Here is a 17465-nt window from a genome sequence, read left to right as displayed (position 1 = left end):
TTTCCCTGCCCCCGCCCCATACCCCGCTCCCCCCGCCCCGTCCCTGCCCTGTCTCGCTTCTCCCGCGGGACTAATAAAAATTTGTTATATAATTTTATTATGGTTAAATTTTAGCAAATAATCAAGTACTAAAATATCAACACATCATCAAATTATTATTCATTGTAATTTTACAATTGAAACTTATAATCAAATAAAAATTATTTGAATACAATCTAACATGATGAAATAAATATAACTAAAGTAATCAAGTTTTCACTTTTGACACAAATACAATCACTAATTCATTATTGTGCTTGTGCTTTTTTTAAGAAAAAAAGTTATTGTATTAAGTGTAATTAGGGATTTAGTATAAATGTATTAGTAAATTTAGTATAACCAATTAATAATTTGTATTAGTACACATATATAATTATTAGTATAATTAATAATATTAATTATATTATATATACTAATAGACATTATATAATATATATAACTAATAATATCATTATCATAAGTTTGTAACTAATTAAATTATATATTATATATAATTATATACATATATATTTTATATATTTATTTTTTTAAAGCGGGTGGCGGGGCGGGGTACACTCCCCCGCCCCGTTTCTAAGCGGGGGAAATTTTCCCTGCCCCCGCCCCCGCCCCTGCCCCAACCCTCTCCCCATTAGCCCCCCGCGGGGCCAATGCCCGCGGTCACCCGCCCCCATTGCCATCCCTAAAAAAAAAAGATTGTAAAACAATAAAAGATTTATAGAAGTTTACACACCATTTTACATAAATTTGGACAGTGAAAAATTATAGAGGGAAATTTTAAAATTTCACTTGTATTTGCTTAAAGGTCAGATGATTGGCACGTGGAATTTTGTTTCGATTAACAATTATGTTAGTTGAATATTAAAGTTGCGTCTAAAACGAAGCAGTACAACTTTTTAGGAAGTGTACACATTCATTTGAAAATGTAGTTATTTTTTTACTACTTTTCATTCTTCTTCTCTAGCTACTAATGAAGATACAAATTCTCTAAATTGTTTTGGAGAGAGTCTCTTTATTTTGCTGTAGGGAAACTCTAGTTCAGCTTTACAATTCCTAGAGGGAATTGTGGCAAATCCGATAGCAATGTAGTGGGGGTAAATTTCCTCAAGAAAAGTGAATCTATTCTCGTCAAAGCCACACTTGTAGTTATTTTTCTAACAATGTTGTTAATTAAGAATGCTCAATTATCTTAATAGGTGATGAATTAGCCATCATTTATAGGCAGAAGAAGACTTCCCTATGACTTGGGGTAAAGAGACCTTGGGTAAAAAATGTCTAGAGCTACCATGTTTGGCGATAGAATGCCGCTTCAACATGCACGTACAAGTTGTACGAAAGTAAAGAGGAGATGATTTGGTGATGGACTTAAAATTAAACCAATGATCTTTCTAAAATCTGTAACTAATTATGAGTTGTAATCATTTATGTACTCCCATCATCTGAACTGATCAATTTCACATGAATGCTTATTTCTGTAGTGACAATTTTTACCAACCAAAAATGCCAAGAACTGCAGAAGCCTCTCTCTTTATGTTTCAGAATGAATCAAATTTGTGCAAAAAGGTGCTAATAGGGTAATATTCAATTCTAAACTCTGAAAGATAGTAGGCTGGGATCTATATCTTCTGGTATTCGACGTTGAGTTGGAAACTTTGGAAGCATAACTGCTATGTGCTTTGCAGTCTCCAGATACTTAGCATACTTGCACTCTAGGCCTGCTTCTGTAGTTTCCCTATCTTTGTTTTCTTTTGAGTCATTGCACCCAAGGTTGAAGTCCTTGATCAAATTGGCTAATGATGTACCATTGAAGTCACAGTTATATCCTTCTCCAGCCTCCTTTAATGCTTTTTTCATGAAGCTCCAATCACCAGTTTCCCAGTTGAGGTGGTATAATGGGAGGAACCTTTGTCCATAAATAGCTAAAAACTCAATTGCAGCTAAAATGAACTCAAATTCTGCCTTAGACATGTAATATGAAAAGCTAACTCTTGTCCATCCTGGCTTCACACCAATGTATCCCTATCCAGAAATGAAAATCTTAGCAAGGCAGCATGAAATGATGAAACAACTTTGCAATTTCCATGGCAGAAGTTAATTAGTTAATAGGTATATAATCACTTACCCTTTCAGCGGCAGATCGCAGGGCAAGTGATTGAGCCCTGTCAATTTCGAGCAACATGTGACCATAGGGCCCTGCACAAGCACATCCTCCCCTAGCCTGGATACCGAAGAGATCACTGAGGAGCTTGGAAATGTAAGGGCCATGAAGAGGTTTGCCCTTCTTGTTACCTGTTTCTCGCCAAAGGTAGAGACCTGATGTTTCGTTCCTGTCTAAGTTATCCTGAGCGTTGCCTTCTGCAGAGGGAGAATATGTAGTAGAGTAAATCAGAAAGGATAAGACCGCTTGCCGCTTCTCTGTTACATTTCCAAGAATTTTTATGTTCGGATTTGGAAGAAGCCTTTCAAGTGTTTGTTGAATGTAGTTATGCTCCATTGTTTCAATCACATTGTGACCAATGTATTCTTTTACCCAAAAGGCTAGTGTTGCTCTGATCTTCTGGATGATAGGCGGAGTTCCTGCTTCCTCTCTTTCCTCTACGTTCTTCACATACAATGTATCCTGAGGCAGTAGAAATACTCTCATGATTTAGCAAATACTTCTTGAACTAATCTGAATTTCAGCTGTTTAAAGATTTCCATCACTCAGTTTTCTAGCTGCAGAACCTTTTGGTTGCAAGAAAATTGTCAAAATTTGGCTTCATGCAATGTCCATTCTTACCTCTAAGTGCCTCTAACTTCAGAGATTTTATTGGATTAATATCTGTAGCCAGTGAAATACAACGAAATTGGAGTCTTCTAGCAGTTTATACACAATGACAATGACTGCAGCAGGCATTAGTATCTCTCTATTTATACCCTCTTCATTATTTGTCATTGGTTAGATTGTCAAGTTCATAGGAGATAATCTACCTTTTAGTCCATCTTAAAGAAGCGATCATGAAACCAAAGACTAGTTTTGCTTGCGAATAAATCATTATATTTTTTTATGTAAATTCTGAAAAACGTTAAAAAGATCCAAAACTACAGAAGAGTTGCAGCTAAAATCCTGTGTACAGTTTTCACTTTTTTAGCTCACTGAAACCACAGGTAAAATCAAATTCAAAGTCAAGACAAAATTTAAGGGACACTTGCCTGCTCACTGAAGCCATTGACAAAATGAACTGTTCCACCCCCAGAAGTTGATGGGGCTGAAGATCTCAGGTGATAAAGAGCCTTGCTCATCAGGAGGATTCCTGGAGAACCCGGACCTCCCAAAAATTTATGTGGACTAAGAAAAACAGCATCATAGCCATCGCTTTCCCCTGACCTCATGTCAATTTTCACATAGGGACCACTGTACACGCAAAAATCGCAATGAATCAATATAGATGAAAGTACATCTAAGAAGCTTTGCTACAAAGCTAAAAGTTCTATGTTTCAAAGCTCGGAATTTTAGATACCTTGCTGCAAAATCAAAGCAAGCAAATGCTCCGTATTGATGGAGTAGTCGGGCTATGGCCTTAGTATCTGAATAAATTCCACTGACATTGCTGCAAGCCGAGAAAGAACCAAGCATGGGACAGTTTCTTGACTTGTGTGATTCAAGTTGTTGTCTCAGAGCTTCCATGTCAATCAGGCCATTGTCATCAAATCCAATCTCAACCACCTCTGCTAAGCTCTGTCTCCAAGAGAGGATATTGGAGTGGTGTTCATAAGGGCCAACAAAAACCACCCATTTTTCTTCATTTCCGAGACAATTTGAGACCTTTTCTCTTATGATCGAAGGTACAGCTACTCCAATTACTTCTTGGAGTCTTTTGATAGCTGCTGTCGAGCCAGAGCCACAGAATATTATTGCATCTTCTTCTCCACCCCCTAAGCATTTCTTGACATATTTAGCAACTTCATGTGTCATTTTTGTCATCCTGCAACCCACATAACTATCACTTGAATGACAGTTACCTGTAAATTCAGATATTATTAGATACAGTGGAGAATATTTGATGCTGAAATGATTCAAGAACGCAGGAGCAACATACCATAGACAGGAAGAACATGATTGATGATATAGTCCTCAATGTATCGAAGACACCGGCCAGTGGCAGTGTGATCAGCATAAGTAAGCCTTCGTCTTCCAAATGGGGTGCCAAATTCTACATTTCCACCAATGATTTGTGATTGTATCCATTGAAGTTTCTCCTCTGTGGATTCATTTCTCGGTATACCTTTTTGCAGTTCATGAAATGATCCAATGTGGTACTTGCTGGAATGAGCATCAGATGACTCTAATCCAGCACTTTGTTTCTTCATTTTTTGCCCCCTAAGGGAACTTTCTTGCATTTTGGGATGCTCCAATTCCATGTGTAGAATCAGGCTGAAGAATATGAACAATTTTATGCGTTGATTATTTAGGTGGACTGTGTATATATAGAAGAATGATCTGAAAAGTAGACTTTATAAGCTAATTCTTGGCATGGAATGTTTGTATTGAAGGAAACTGTGTGATAGCCTTCTTCTTACCTTTTTCCATTTTTCTTCGACTTGGGCTGTGGATTTTTGACACATTTTCAGTGGGTCAATTTCAGGGTGAAATGTTAGATGGGATGTTAAAAAACTACAGGAAGTAGGACTTGGATGAAGTGGAATGAGTGGATCAAGTGGATAAAAACAATCAACTTGTCCAATAGTTTTCGCTGGAAAAGGTGGAAGGTGCCTTGACTTGGATGAAGTGCATCATCTGCCCAATCAAATGTCATTAAGTCACTTTTCTTCCATATGCAACATGTTATTTTATTGACTCGTGTTGGTTTATTATGCACACAAGAACTGTGTATTGATCCTTGGCAAAATCTATGGATTATGGTAAGATGATGGGGCAATTTTGTTGCTCTTTCTCGCAAAATTGTTTTGACTTTTAACTACAATTTTTTTAATTTTTCCATAATCAATGGATTATGGATTTTTTTCATATGGCTTGGTACACGTGACTTTGGATTGTCTATTAGAAGGTAAGGGCTATATGTTAGAAGTGTTTACGAGTCAATTCGAGAATTCGCTGTTCTGATTTACATATTTCAAATCACTAATTTTTTGATTTGTATTCGCTCCAAAAAGAAATGATATCCATAATCCAGATATCCGACTCTTGTAGATCGGACATACCTGATATCTGATCCATCTAATCCCAAATAAAAATTGTCGCCACCATTTGTAGGGAAGAGGGGCAGAACCGTTCCTGGCAGTTCACGGCTAATATTTGGCCAAAAAAAATTTATACGATTCAGATTTCATCTTATATCTTGATTTTAACATGTGTGGGATTCACAAAATTTTATTCTAAAATTACACATTATTGAAAATAAATTACACTATGTGCAAATAAAGTTACGTCGTGTGAAAAATGCACATAACTGTCGAGAACGGTTGCAGGTCCTGGTCCCCATTTGTAGGGACGCGGTGCAACCGTCCCTGCCAATTGTAGTCATTATCAACTGGTCGTAACTTTTTTTGTACATAATGTAACTTTTTTTTTACAGGATGTATTTTCACAACAGATAGTGGCGGGACCCACACATGGCGCGAAAATCGAGTTACATTTTGTTATCTCAGCGGTACAAATTTTTGAGGGAGAATCTGGGCCGTTAACCGTGCAGGGACGGTGACAGTTCTGCAAGTACATCATTGATACTACTATCATGCGTCGTATGTCACCAAGTTCCCATATCATAGAGAAGTCACCATCTTCATAGCAACCATCCCGTCAAATCTTCATCAGTGTTGCAGCCAATAATTCCAGAGGTCATGGGGATCAAGAATGCTAAATAATGAATACTATAGATTTGCTCCTATAGAGTTTCTAGACTTTGACCAAGAATGCTAAAGAATATGGGATAATTGTAGAAACCTCCCCTTAGGTTTTTAATAGTTGCACTTACTTTCCCTGAGATTTTGAAAATATTACTAACCTCCCTTATCATGAATTTGGGGCACATAATTAATGTAAGGTAGGGTGAATTTACTAATATACCCTTCGAGTTTAAGATTGTTAGTAAACAAATTTAGGGAAAAAAAAGGATAATAAACAAGTTCAGAATAACTAATTAAACAATATTAATGGTTATTTCTTACCTGATTAAATACTTTAAGTGCACATACAAAATGCTGCCACAAAACGACGCCAATTGATACTCTAATATGACGTTATTTTGTAATTGACAACACTTAAGAAGACAATTCAAGTTGTATATTATCTGCATAGAAGTGAAGTAGAAGCAAGAAAAATATAGGGAAAAGAAACCTCCAAACAAGAATCCATAAGAGAATAAGTTCTAGTGGTTTTAGTTGAGCTTACTTTATCTTAAGTATTCATGAAACAGAAGGAGAAAGAAAGCAGAAATCAAGGCAAAATATAAAGATTTTTTGTTAAAAATTTGCGGCAATCAAAAGGCAATAGGTAAGCAATTCTTTATCATCTCAACTTAATACAAAAAGTTTCTTTAGTAAAGGAGAGTTTTGGAGTTGGCTGTGTACACTTTATACGTTTTACAATCTTAGATTTCTGAACATATGTTCGTTATTTCTTCTAGTTGTTGCTAATGTATTTATTTTCTTTACCCTTACATTCTCTTCAATTTCACTAATTGGTTCCACCTTTTAATGTTTTTCATTATTTTACTAACACAATGTCACAAGAAACAAAAAGGGAACAAATGAAACAAAATTATTATATCACTTTTCAAAAGATTTTTTTAATGACAGTTTCTCTGACATGGACTGAATGTGCTATTAAAATATTAAATTTAAGGGAGGTTAGTGCTATTTTCAAAGCCTTAGAGGAGGTGAGTGCAACTATTAGAAACCTTAAGGGAGGTTTATGCAATTATCCCAAAGAATATGGCAAATCAATGAATACTCAAGATTCAAAAAAAGATTTGAGAGAATTCGCTTTTCTCCATGAAATTGGAGCCCAGATGCAGAAACGGCCTGGTGGAGATGACGGTTTGAACCCAGATGTGTGAATGGGTTATTACTTTTTAATAATGTCGGTAACAAAATTACCAAAATGACCTCATGTCCAGATATCCATGGTCATCCGCAGATGTGCCAAACGCTTTGTTATGTCCCTTTCCTTTCTTTGGATATCTGCATAAAATCTGACGGATCGGATATCTGCAAAATTGGATCGGACAGTGCGGGGGATTCTCCTGCACATCCCTACTGTTATGTCCATTTCCTTTCCTTTTCTTTCCTTTCCCTGTACTCCTTTGTTATTTTGTTTTGTTTATATGAGTACCAAAACCCACTCACTAGATTGGCGATTTTCGTAAAAAAAAAAAAAAAAAGAAGAAGAAAAGACTACATAGCATTGTAATTTTATATACTCAGGACGTTTTTTTTTTTTTTGGGTGAACAAGTAGTCAAATAGTAGAATTATCACAAGATAATGTTGAGCAACACTGAAGAAATTGGTGAAAATTATATAAAGTACAATTGTTATTATCAACCAAAAGAAGTTTCACAAGAAGGCCTAAAAGGATTTAGTGGTCCACAAGCGATTGATTTATTTCTTTTTTTTTTGGTTAATTGGCAATATCTATTCTTACTCCTTCTCAAGCCTATTACAGCGGGGGACTTAAATGGGCCAATTAGAAAATTGAGGGGGATTGAATTACTATTGGATCAAATGGATGCACTATGCAATCATATGGATTTGAAGAAACTACACAAATGGGGAGACCTCAATGGACTAATTGAAGAATTAATGGGAACTGAAATACTATCGGATTAGATGGATGCATTCTACATCTATATGGATTTAGAGAAGCCATATATAGTAGTAAAGTGATGAGAAATAAGATTTGAACTCTTGTTCTCCCACCCACCAAAACTTAAGTCAGTGATGGTGGCCAACTATTTAAAAAGGTCATTGGTTGACCTGATCGAATATTAGCCAATGACTTCTTTTGTTTAGTAGATGATGTGCTTTTATGTGCAAGACAGCAAGAGTTGAACTTAAGCCCATTATAGTGGGAGACTTAAATGGGGCAATGGATTTGGAGAAACCACATATAAAGAGAGACCTAAATGGGTCAATTGGAGAATTACAGGAATTGAATCGCTATCAAACCATATGAATGTACTACACACCTATACGATTTGAATTTTGGAGAAGCCACATATAATGGCAAAATGACTGAAGGACAAGAGTTAAGTCATTGGTAGTTCTTGTCCTCCCACTCCATAAAACTTAAGTTCTTGTCCTTCCACTCCCACCCCACCACTCCTCCCACTCCCACGTATAGTTGTTGTCCTCTCACTCCATCAAAACTTAAGTCATTGGTAGTGGCCAACAGCCCAAAAGGGCTGTTTGTTGACCTGATTGAATATTAGCCAACGACTTCTTTTGTTTCATAGATGATAGCACTACTTTTATGCACAAGCGTTGAACTTCTTTTCATATATACTTGTAATTTCGTATGTATTTTTAGAGGTAAGACTTATGTCATCTTCGGTATTATTTTAGTAAATTTTGGGTGCGGTATTCCCCCCGAATTAGCTAGTTAAAAAAAGAATAATAGCCAACTGTTTTTTTTTTAATCCTTGTTTTCATGATTTAGTTCCACTAATGCATTTGTACATACTCAAGTATATATCCTATTGCTTTCTTGCCGCATATTTTTACTGCAAATCTTGCTACATATTTGTATTACGTGTAAGGACAAGAATAGCCATGTAAAAAAGTAATTGTGTAATAAGAAAATAATTCTATAGAGTGGTAATGAATGGACACATTCATCTAATTGATGAACTCCTGAAGGGATTTTTATTAGTTGCTGGATATTTATGACCTACCTTCTTCTTCTTCTTCGAAAAGACTATTATATTCAATTAATCTGTACTAATGGCACAAGGTGCATCAAATTAAACATGACACAGATATGTAAAAATTTGAAATCAACATACCTGAAAAATTAATACAAATAAAGACAACATTATTGATGTTCCAACATATTTTCCATCCAAATGAAATATATTGGTATTTGTTTCCTTCTAGTACTTTCTATAGTCTATTTCCCTCTTATAATTTCCTGCATTTATTTCCTCTTATAATGCTTTTGAGATTTTTTTTTTTGATGAAAAAGTGATTTATCCTTACTATTGAACCAATATGTATTGATTACATATCATTTGTTACATCCCTAATAATTAACATATCTAGTCTATTGGGGAAAGAGAGACTTCCCAATTGAGTTCAATTGTTGAGGTGTCGTCGTCTCATCGATCAATTAGTGATAGTTCTTCAATTGATTTCAAATTGACGATGTGTCACCTTATGATTGATCAATTGGTGATAGTCCTCTCAATTGTATATGAAAATGGCGATCTGGCGAGTTTTGATTGGATGAGAGGTGGTAGTCCTCTAATTGCATGTAGGATTCTCAATTGTCCTTTTCTCTTTCTAATAAGAAAAAAGTTTGAATAATAGTTTCAGTTCTGATCATTATTACAAATTAAGACATGTTTTCGAGATTTTTATTTTTTGTGAAAAGGTGATTTATCCTTACTATTAAACCAATATGTATTGATTACATATCATTTGTTACATCCCTAATAATTAACATATCTAGTCTATTGGGGAAAGAGAGACTTCCCAATTGAGTTCAATTGTTGAGGTGTCGTCGTCTCATCGATCAATTAGTGGTAGTTCTTCAATTGATTTCAAATTGACGATGTGTCACCTTATGACTGGTCAATTGGTGGTAGTCCTTCCAATTGTATATGAAAGTGGCGATATGGCGAGTTTTGATTGGATGAGAGGTGGTAGTCCTCTAATTGCATGTAGGATTCTCAACTGTCCTTTTCTCTTCCTAATAAGAAAAAAGTTTGAATAATAGTTTCAGTTCTGGTCATTATTACAAATTAAGACATGTTTTCGAGATTTTTTTTTTTTTTTGTGAAAAAGTGATTTATCCTTACTGTTGAACCAATATGTATTGATTACATATCATTTGTTACATCCCTAATGGGAGACTTCCCAATTGAGTTCAATTGCTGAGGTGTCGTCGTCTCATTGGTCAATTAGTGGTAGTCCTTTAATTTATTTCAAATTGACAAGGCATTGCTTGTGATTGATCAATTGGTGGTAGTCCTCCCAATTATATACGAAAATAGCGATGTGGTGAGTTTTGATTGGATAAGAGGTGATAGTCCTCTAATTGCATGTAGGATTCTCAATTGTCCTTTTCTCTTCCTAATAAGAAAAAAGTTTGAATAATAGTTATCATTATTACGAATTAAGACAAGCTTTCGAGATTTTTATTTTTTTTTGTGAAAAAGTGATTTATCCTTACTGTTGAACCTATATGTGTTGATTACATATCATTTGTTATGTCCCTGATAAGGTGTCTAAGAGCCCCACTTGGGCAGCTCGTTTGGTCACGGAAGTTCCTCAACGACTGTTGTCCATTTTTCCTACCAAGGATCGAGTTCCAGGGTTAACGTGTTCGACGGGAAAGGGCTTCTCCTTTCAGGCAGGGAAGGGATTAGTCGGGTCCGGTTTATCTGATGGTCCGGATACCCCCTCCGTCTGGAAAAAAAAAGAGATAAAGTGTCTAAGATATACAAGTGGAGATGGCCAAGGTTTCAAGGCCCATAAGAAGACTCTGGCTAGCAAAAAAAAGGAAAAAAGATTCTGGCTGACGTGTAATCAAAATAAACCTAAATAAAAACATTTTCATCTACCATAGTGGATTATAATTAACAATTAAAACCTAAATAAAAACTTTACCATTCACAAACCAAGTACTTTTTAGTGAAAACTAATGGAGGTAAATTATCTTATTTGAAATAGTCCCTCCTTTTACTGAAATTTGACAAACATGTAGTGTGCAAAATTTTTTTTTATTATGTCTAAAATAAAAAGGTGGCATTAATGGTTTCAACAAAAATAATTAGATGCAGTAAAACCTCTATAAATTAATAACCATGAGACCGTGCAAATTCTATTAATTTAAAGAGGTATTAATTAATTGATAAATTAATAATTTATTAATTTTTTGAGTATACTTACTGGTCAATAAACATTCATTTAATCAACTAAAGTTTTATTCATTTTATAAAAAATTATTCTATTAATAAAATGAATCAAAAAATTTAAGAGGTATAAACCAATTCATATCTACTGATTTGCAAATATAATTTAATTTTACTAATATCTTTCATGTACATACATAACTGATATCATTTTCCTATCATTATGAGATCCAAAGGACTAGAAATACTAAATGATGCATGTCCATTCTCATTTTGTTAAATACATACAATGAATCAGATTAAGAATATTATGTATATAAATAACAAGTAAGCCTTCTTATAAATGCATACAGTGAATCAGATTGCAATATTATGTGTACAAGAAAGTCTTTTTCTAATAAACAAACGCAAAGTCTTCTTATTCCATCTAAAAGGTATTCAAAAATCAACAATAACTCATATTTTAGGAAAATATGATATGTAATATTAATGAATTATTAATTTATAATATAAATGGGACCAAATTGTTATCTAAGATTTTCAAAAACTTTTATTATCTTATTATTTTATTGAAATTATTAATTTAGCTTATGAGCTCAACTCCAGATCCAAAAAAATTATTATTCAATAGAGATTATTCATGTATTGTGATTTTTACTGTAATATCCTAAAGTGGATGTAAATAAAGCGATCTCTTATCGAATAGTTTGTACTTGATGCATAACTTGTTTCATTTGAATCAAAAAATACTCAAGTTCCAACCAAATTTGAGAAACCAAGATCTTAATCTAGTTTGAACTCAATCCATTACTTGTTCGATTCAAATCCAAAAATACTCAAGCTCCAACCAGTATTTCTCCTTGCATTGCTGGTTTGATTCGGATCTAAAAATACTCGAGCTCCAACCAAATTTGAGCAGCAGCTAATATTTGATTAAGAACGAAATATTCGAGTATATTTGATTAACTTATTGCTTTATTCTTTTTTTTTTTCCGGACAGAGGGGTATTCGAGCCATCAGGTAAATCGAATCCGACTAATTTCCCCGACTAGAAAAGAGATGTCCTTGGGATTCGATCTCTGGTGGGAGAGATGGATAACGGTCGCTGAGGAGCTTCCGTAACCAAACGAGCTATCAGGCGGGGCTTATTGCCTTATTCAATATGCAAAAGAATATTTATTTCAAAAAAAAAAATTATTACACAAATCGGATACCTGATCCGACCAGACCCGCCCCGCTTCAGCGTGCTCTGTAGAAGTGAAACCCCTTAAACCCTAGACTGTTCCTCCGTCTCAGTCCCTTCAATACAAAACGCCACCGCTGACTGAAAAACCCTACTCTCTCTCTCTCTCTCTCTCTCTCTCTCTCTCTCTCTCTCACACACACACACACACAGACACACTCTTCCCCTGCTGTATATCCAATCGGTGAGTTTTCAGCCCTAGTTTCCAATTCCTTTTCTGCCTTCGCGCATTTCTGTTTTGCAGAATGGACTGTTTCTGTGTTTTCTCGATTACTTGCTTTTTATGTTCCTTGCCTTGGTTTTGTGTAAATTTGTATTAATGGGTTTGAGTTTATAGGGACAAAGAAGCAAAAATGCTTGCGCTTTTTGAAACCCCAGCGGGTTTTGCCCTCTTCAAAGTTTTGGACGAAGGCAAACTGTCCAAAGTTGAGGTGATCATTTGTGGCTGTTATTTATTTAATCTGTGGTTCTAATGATTTTGATTGATTTTAACTGTTAAAGTTTTTTCCCCCTTCGTTTTAGGACTTGTGGAAGGAGTTCTCCACTGCTGATTCCGCAAGAAAGGTTTTTTTTCCTCCCCCTTTTTATGAATTTTTCTGGGTTATTTTGGGAATATCTAGCTAAGATGACAAGTTTATTTTTGTTTCTTCATCTTGTGTATTTCTGGTAGATGCTATTGAAGAGTTCTTGATTGTAGTAGTCTGGCTTTTCCCGGATGGTTTTTGGGCTATTTTTTGTTGGTTTGAAATTGTGTTGAATCTGTGATTGTTGTTTTTAGGCGTGGATTGATGATTTATCTGGGTTAATTTGTGTTTTTGTTTTGATTTTTATGATTAGATTGTAAAGCTAAAAGCTTTCTCGAAGTTTGATAATACCTCGGAGGCATTGTCAGCAGCAACCTTGTTGATTGATAGCAAGCCGAGCAAAGGTCTCCGCAAGTTCTTACGTGCTCATTGCGAAGGTGAAGCTTTAGCTGTGGCTGATTCGAAACTCGGAAATGCAATCAAGGAGAAGCTGGTCAGCTAATAATAATTACTGTTTCTGATTGCAAGTATAGCAGTTCTTATAATGTATTCCTTGATTTTTTTTTTTAAACTCAAGAGACTGATTCTGTGTTTGCAGCAAATTGACTGTGTTCACAACAATGCTGTTATGGAATTGATGAGAGGTGTGAGAAGTCAATTGTCTGAACTCATTTCTGGTCTAGCTGCACAAGATTTGAGTCCAATGAGCTTGGGTCTGTCCCACAGCTTGTCTAGATACAAGCTAAAGTTCAGCCCTGATAAGGTAAGTTTGTGTACCTCAGTATTTGTTGTAAACTTGATAAGCTAAACTTGATTATATCAAGTTTTCACTGATGATTTGTTTCCTTTTGGGTTGAATAATTGGTTGTTCCATTTGTGTAATGTTGTTTTTTTCTTCAGTTTAGATTGAAGAAATGTAGAAATCAGATAACTGTACTTGATTGAAAAGTTTACTGCTGCGTTTCCTTTTGATTTCTTGTCATCTTATAGGAAGTTAATTTTGTGTCATGTTGATTTTATTAGGTGGACACAATGATCATTCAGGCTATCGGCCTTTTGGATGATATTGATAAGGAGCTAAACACTTATGCAATGAGAGTTCGAGAGTGGTATGGTTGGCATTTTCCTGAGCTGGCAAAGATTGTACAAGACAACATACTGTATGCGAAGGCAGCAAAATTGATGGGTGACCGTTCAAATGCTGCGAAGCTTGATTTTTCTGAGGTAGAGCTTCAATTATTTATTTTCTATTATGGGACAGTGAAGGATTATGAGCAATATAATACCATAGGGTTTCTCCTTGTTAAAAAAATCTTATCTGAGCCTTGTGGGTTGTTGCTAGACCTATCCATGGACTTGCTGCTCATATTGACTTTTAGGCACAACGCATAGTTAGTGGTATTGTTTATAATGTTCCTCCATAAGAAGGCAGTGTTAGAATGATAGTCTGGTTTAGATCAAAATTGCTGTTTAGTAGTTTGGTTTTTTAGTCTGCTTTGCTGGTCAAATGTTGCATGCCAAGTCTAATTTATTACTGAAACCAGCAAAACCACCCTCCCCCTTTCCCTCTTATATCGCTATTTTTGAAGTGATGACATTGGCATTCTATGTTTGCACTTGAATTATTAGATACTCCCCGAAGAAGTTGAAACAGAGCTTAAAGAAGCTGCCTTGATATCCATGGGAACTGAAATTAGTGACCTGGATTTGATGAACATTAAAGATCTGTGCAGCCAAGTTCTTTCTTTTGCCGAGTACAGAGCTCAACTGTATGATTATCTAAAGAGCAGGATGAACACTATTGCCCCAAATCTTACTGCTCTTGTTGGAGAACTCGTTGGTGCTCGCCTTATTGCCCATGGAGGTAGCTTGCTCAATCTTGCTAAGCAACCAGGAAGCACAGTGCAGATACTTGGTGCAGAGAAAGCTCTGTTCAGAGCTCTTAAGACAAAGCATGCAACTCCTAAATATGGTCTTATATACCATGCATCTCTGATTGGTCAGGCAGCACCAAAGCACAAGGGTAAAATATCAAGATCTCTTGCCGCTAAAACTGCATTGGCAATTAGATATGATGCTCTAGGAGATAACCAGGACAATACAATGGGATTGGAGAATCGGTTAAAGGTATTCTTTTATTATGATTAAGGTGAGGTTTTAGGTGTTCGGCTCCCTTCTGTTGTTAAATCATCTTCTCTCTGTAGCTTGAAGCACGATTGAGGAGTTTAGAAGGCAGAGAATTGAATCGTGCTGCTGGTTCTGCTAAAGGCAAACCAAAGATTGAAGTTTATGACAAGGATCGAAAGACGGGTGCAGGGGGACTGATAACCCCTGGGAAGGTCTGCCATATATTTTACATTCTATTAGTTTGCTAAGTCGCAATTTTTTTTCACTATTTTTTTCTTTTTGTCTGCAGACTTACAATCCTGCGGCTGATGCTGTTCTTGGACCAACTGAGTTATCATCAGAGAAAGAGAAAAATGAGCAGGAAAAGAGGAAGGATGAAGAAGCAGGTGATGACACTCCTATGAATGGTGTGGAGAAGAAAAAGAAGAAGAAGAAGAAGGGGACTGATATAGAGGATACTCATGCTGCAGAAGATGGTGTTGCTGGACCTGAAAGTGAAGTGGTTGGAAAGAAGGAAAAGAAGAAAAAGAAGAAACATGCTGCTGAAGATGCTGAGCTACAGAATGAAAATATTGAAGCGGGAGAGAAGAAGAAAAAGAAGAGAAAGCACCCTGAAGCAGATGAAGAAGTCGAAGCTCCCAGTGAAAAGAAGGAGAAAAAGAAGAAGAAGAAGAAACACGATGCATGAGAATTACCGATAGCGAATAGAACGGTGCAGTTTTGGGATGTTCTGTTGTTTAGGCGGTGTTTTAACCTGTAAAATTATGCTCCATGGCTCACCGTAGCCTGCTTTTCAAACTTGTGTCGATATATTTTCCAGTCCAAGTTAGGAATGATTATCAATTCAAGTCATTATCTCTTTAATACATGAGATATCTATACTGCGTCCAGAAGCCAAATGCATTTTAACGTTAGTTATTCTGGACTTCAATGGCGCTGTTAGATGTTTAACAGCTGAAACACTGATTCTGGAGCTTTTACTTGGTAATTTTTCTGGAAAGTAATGGATGTTAGAATAACAAAATTGTTGTAATGTGGAGTTTAATCTCACAATGGGAGCTTAGGTTGCTTTGACATGTAAAGGCATTGGTTGAAACTTGAAAGCTTAGCATGCAGCCTAATGATTTCTATGCAAGACAGTTTTAGGTCACTTGATATGTGAAGACAGTATAAACTGAATAATCTTAACCTCGTAAAAATGCAGATTCTTGAACCTCAAATAAAAGGAGAATTCAGTTTCATACTATAACGCATCAAGTAGTATCTAACATCCAAGAGTACGTTTGGATTGTCAATTTTCATAGAAAAATTTGTAGAAGATTCCTCTTGACTCATATTTCAGTCACTTTTTTACTTGACGTACATTCAACTATCCATTGATTGCCAAGTCATTAATGTAGTTTACTATGGAGTCGTGAAATTGTCCTATACATATGAGTAGATAATATACCTCTTAATGTATTGGATAAATTACTCTTTACCCCTTGTGATTTAGTAGTGTTTCATCACATAAGTCCTATATAATTTTAAAACCTACATATAACCCCCTCAAACCTCAATGTCACATAAGCCTTATTATCAATTTATTAGTTTGACTTTGACTTTTTGCATTGATTGTTAGTTTTAACGGAAAAACTATCGGTGACACTTTAATCCAAACCATGAAAGAGTTATATGCATGTTTTTAAACCGTGAAGGAGTTGTGTGATAAAGTACCAAACCATAGGAGGCAAAACGAAATTTATCCTAACATATGTCTAAACACTAGTGTGTTTAAATTACCAACACTAGTGTGTTTAGATTGACCACAAAAAAAAAATTTTTTTTTTCTTGTATCACAAATATGTTTTTAATGATCTTTTTATCTTTCCAACTATTTTTTTAATCTCACGTGCATCAAGATTTCTAGGAGTCATCTCCTGAATTCAAAAGAATCACCAAAAAAAAAAAAAAGCTATTGTAATTAATACAAAAAAGTTTTCAAATAATAATGTGGCGCATTAAAATTCTAGGTAAGAACATCAATACAAATAGGGATAATTTTGGAAACCTCTCCTGAGGTTACTAACAATTTCACTAAGCTCCCTCGAGATTTCAAAAATTACGCTTACATCCTTTGCCCACCTAAAATGACAATATTAACCTTACCATTTTAATAATAATCCCTTGTTGGATATGATATACAAAGAATGGAATTTATCATTATTTTTTATTTTCCTTTTCTCTTCTTATTCCCTTTTATATATATATATATATATATATATATATATATATATATATATATATTTTGCGAGTAAAATCACAGAACTATAAATACTGACCCTTGTCGCTATCATTACCAAATATTGAACTGGTCACTTTTGTTTTTTGATAATTTTGAATGTGATTCGATGTTTTAGTTGATCATTTTTCTAGTGCTAATAATTAGTGTAATTATAGCTTATCAAATAATAAATATGGGT

At 35.2% G+C, this 17465-nt stretch overlaps 2 protein-coding genes across 2 annotated transcripts; one reads left to right on the top strand and one right to left on the bottom strand.

The window, feature by feature from the left end:
* Positions 1-1421: 1421 nt before the first annotated feature.
* LOC113698684 (uncharacterized) lies at positions 1422-4700 on the bottom strand. Its single transcript, XM_027218581.2, has 6 exons — positions 4597-4700; positions 4116-4450; positions 3537-4038; positions 3229-3430; positions 2159-2656; positions 1422-2055 (listed from the first exon to the last, which is right to left on the bottom strand). Exons 2-6 carry the CDS (start codon positions 4435-4437, stop codon positions 1624-1626), a joined length of 1956 nt encoding a protein of 651 aa, XP_027074382.1. The 5' UTR covers positions 4438-4450; positions 4597-4700; the 3' UTR covers positions 1422-1623.
* Positions 4701-12305: 7605 nt separating this feature from the next.
* Positions 12306-15896, top strand: LOC113699132 (probable nucleolar protein 5-2). Its single transcript, XM_027219256.2, has 9 exons — positions 12306-12536; positions 12690-12783; positions 12875-12916; positions 13190-13369; positions 13475-13639; positions 13900-14100; positions 14506-15003; positions 15081-15215; positions 15293-15896. Exons 2-9 carry the CDS (start codon positions 12706-12708, stop codon positions 15689-15691), a joined length of 1698 nt encoding a protein of 565 aa, XP_027075057.1. The 5' UTR covers positions 12306-12536; positions 12690-12705; the 3' UTR covers positions 15692-15896.
* The last annotated feature ends 1569 nt before the right edge of the window (positions 15897-17465 follow it).

This window comes from Coffea arabica, chromosome 7c (assembly GCF_036785885.1).
Source record: "Coffea arabica cultivar ET-39 chromosome 7c, Coffea Arabica ET-39 HiFi, whole genome shotgun sequence".
NCBI classification, from domain to species: Eukaryota; Viridiplantae; Streptophyta; class Magnoliopsida; order Gentianales; family Rubiaceae; genus Coffea; species Coffea arabica.
Note: the sequence above shows the minus strand (reverse complement) of the source record. Positions and strands in the feature narration are given on the sequence as shown.

Coding starts and splice junctions, on each gene's coding strand:
- LOC113698684 (XM_027218581.2), bottom strand. CDS start 4,437: ATGGAATTGGAGCATCCCAAAATGCAAGAAAGTTCCCTTAGGGGGCAA. Junction 3,431..3,536: donor TGCTTTGATTTTGCAGCAAG/GTATCTAAAATT, acceptor TTGCGTGTACAG/TGGTCCCTATGTGAAAATTG. Junction 2,657..3,228: donor TCAATGGCTTCAGTGAGCAG/GCAAGTGTCCCT, acceptor CTACTGCCTCAG/GATACATTGTATGTGAAGAA.
- LOC113699132 (XM_027219256.2), top strand. CDS start 12,706: ATGCTTGCGCTTTTTGAAACCCCAGCGGGTTTTGCCCTCTTCAAAGTT. Junction 13,640..13,899: donor TAAAGTTCAGCCCTGATAAG/GTAAGTTTGTGT, acceptor TGATTTTATTAG/GTGGACACAATGATCATTCA. Junction 15,004..15,080: donor GATTGGAGAATCGGTTAAAG/GTATTCTTTTAT, acceptor TTCTCTCTGTAG/CTTGAAGCACGATTGAGGAG.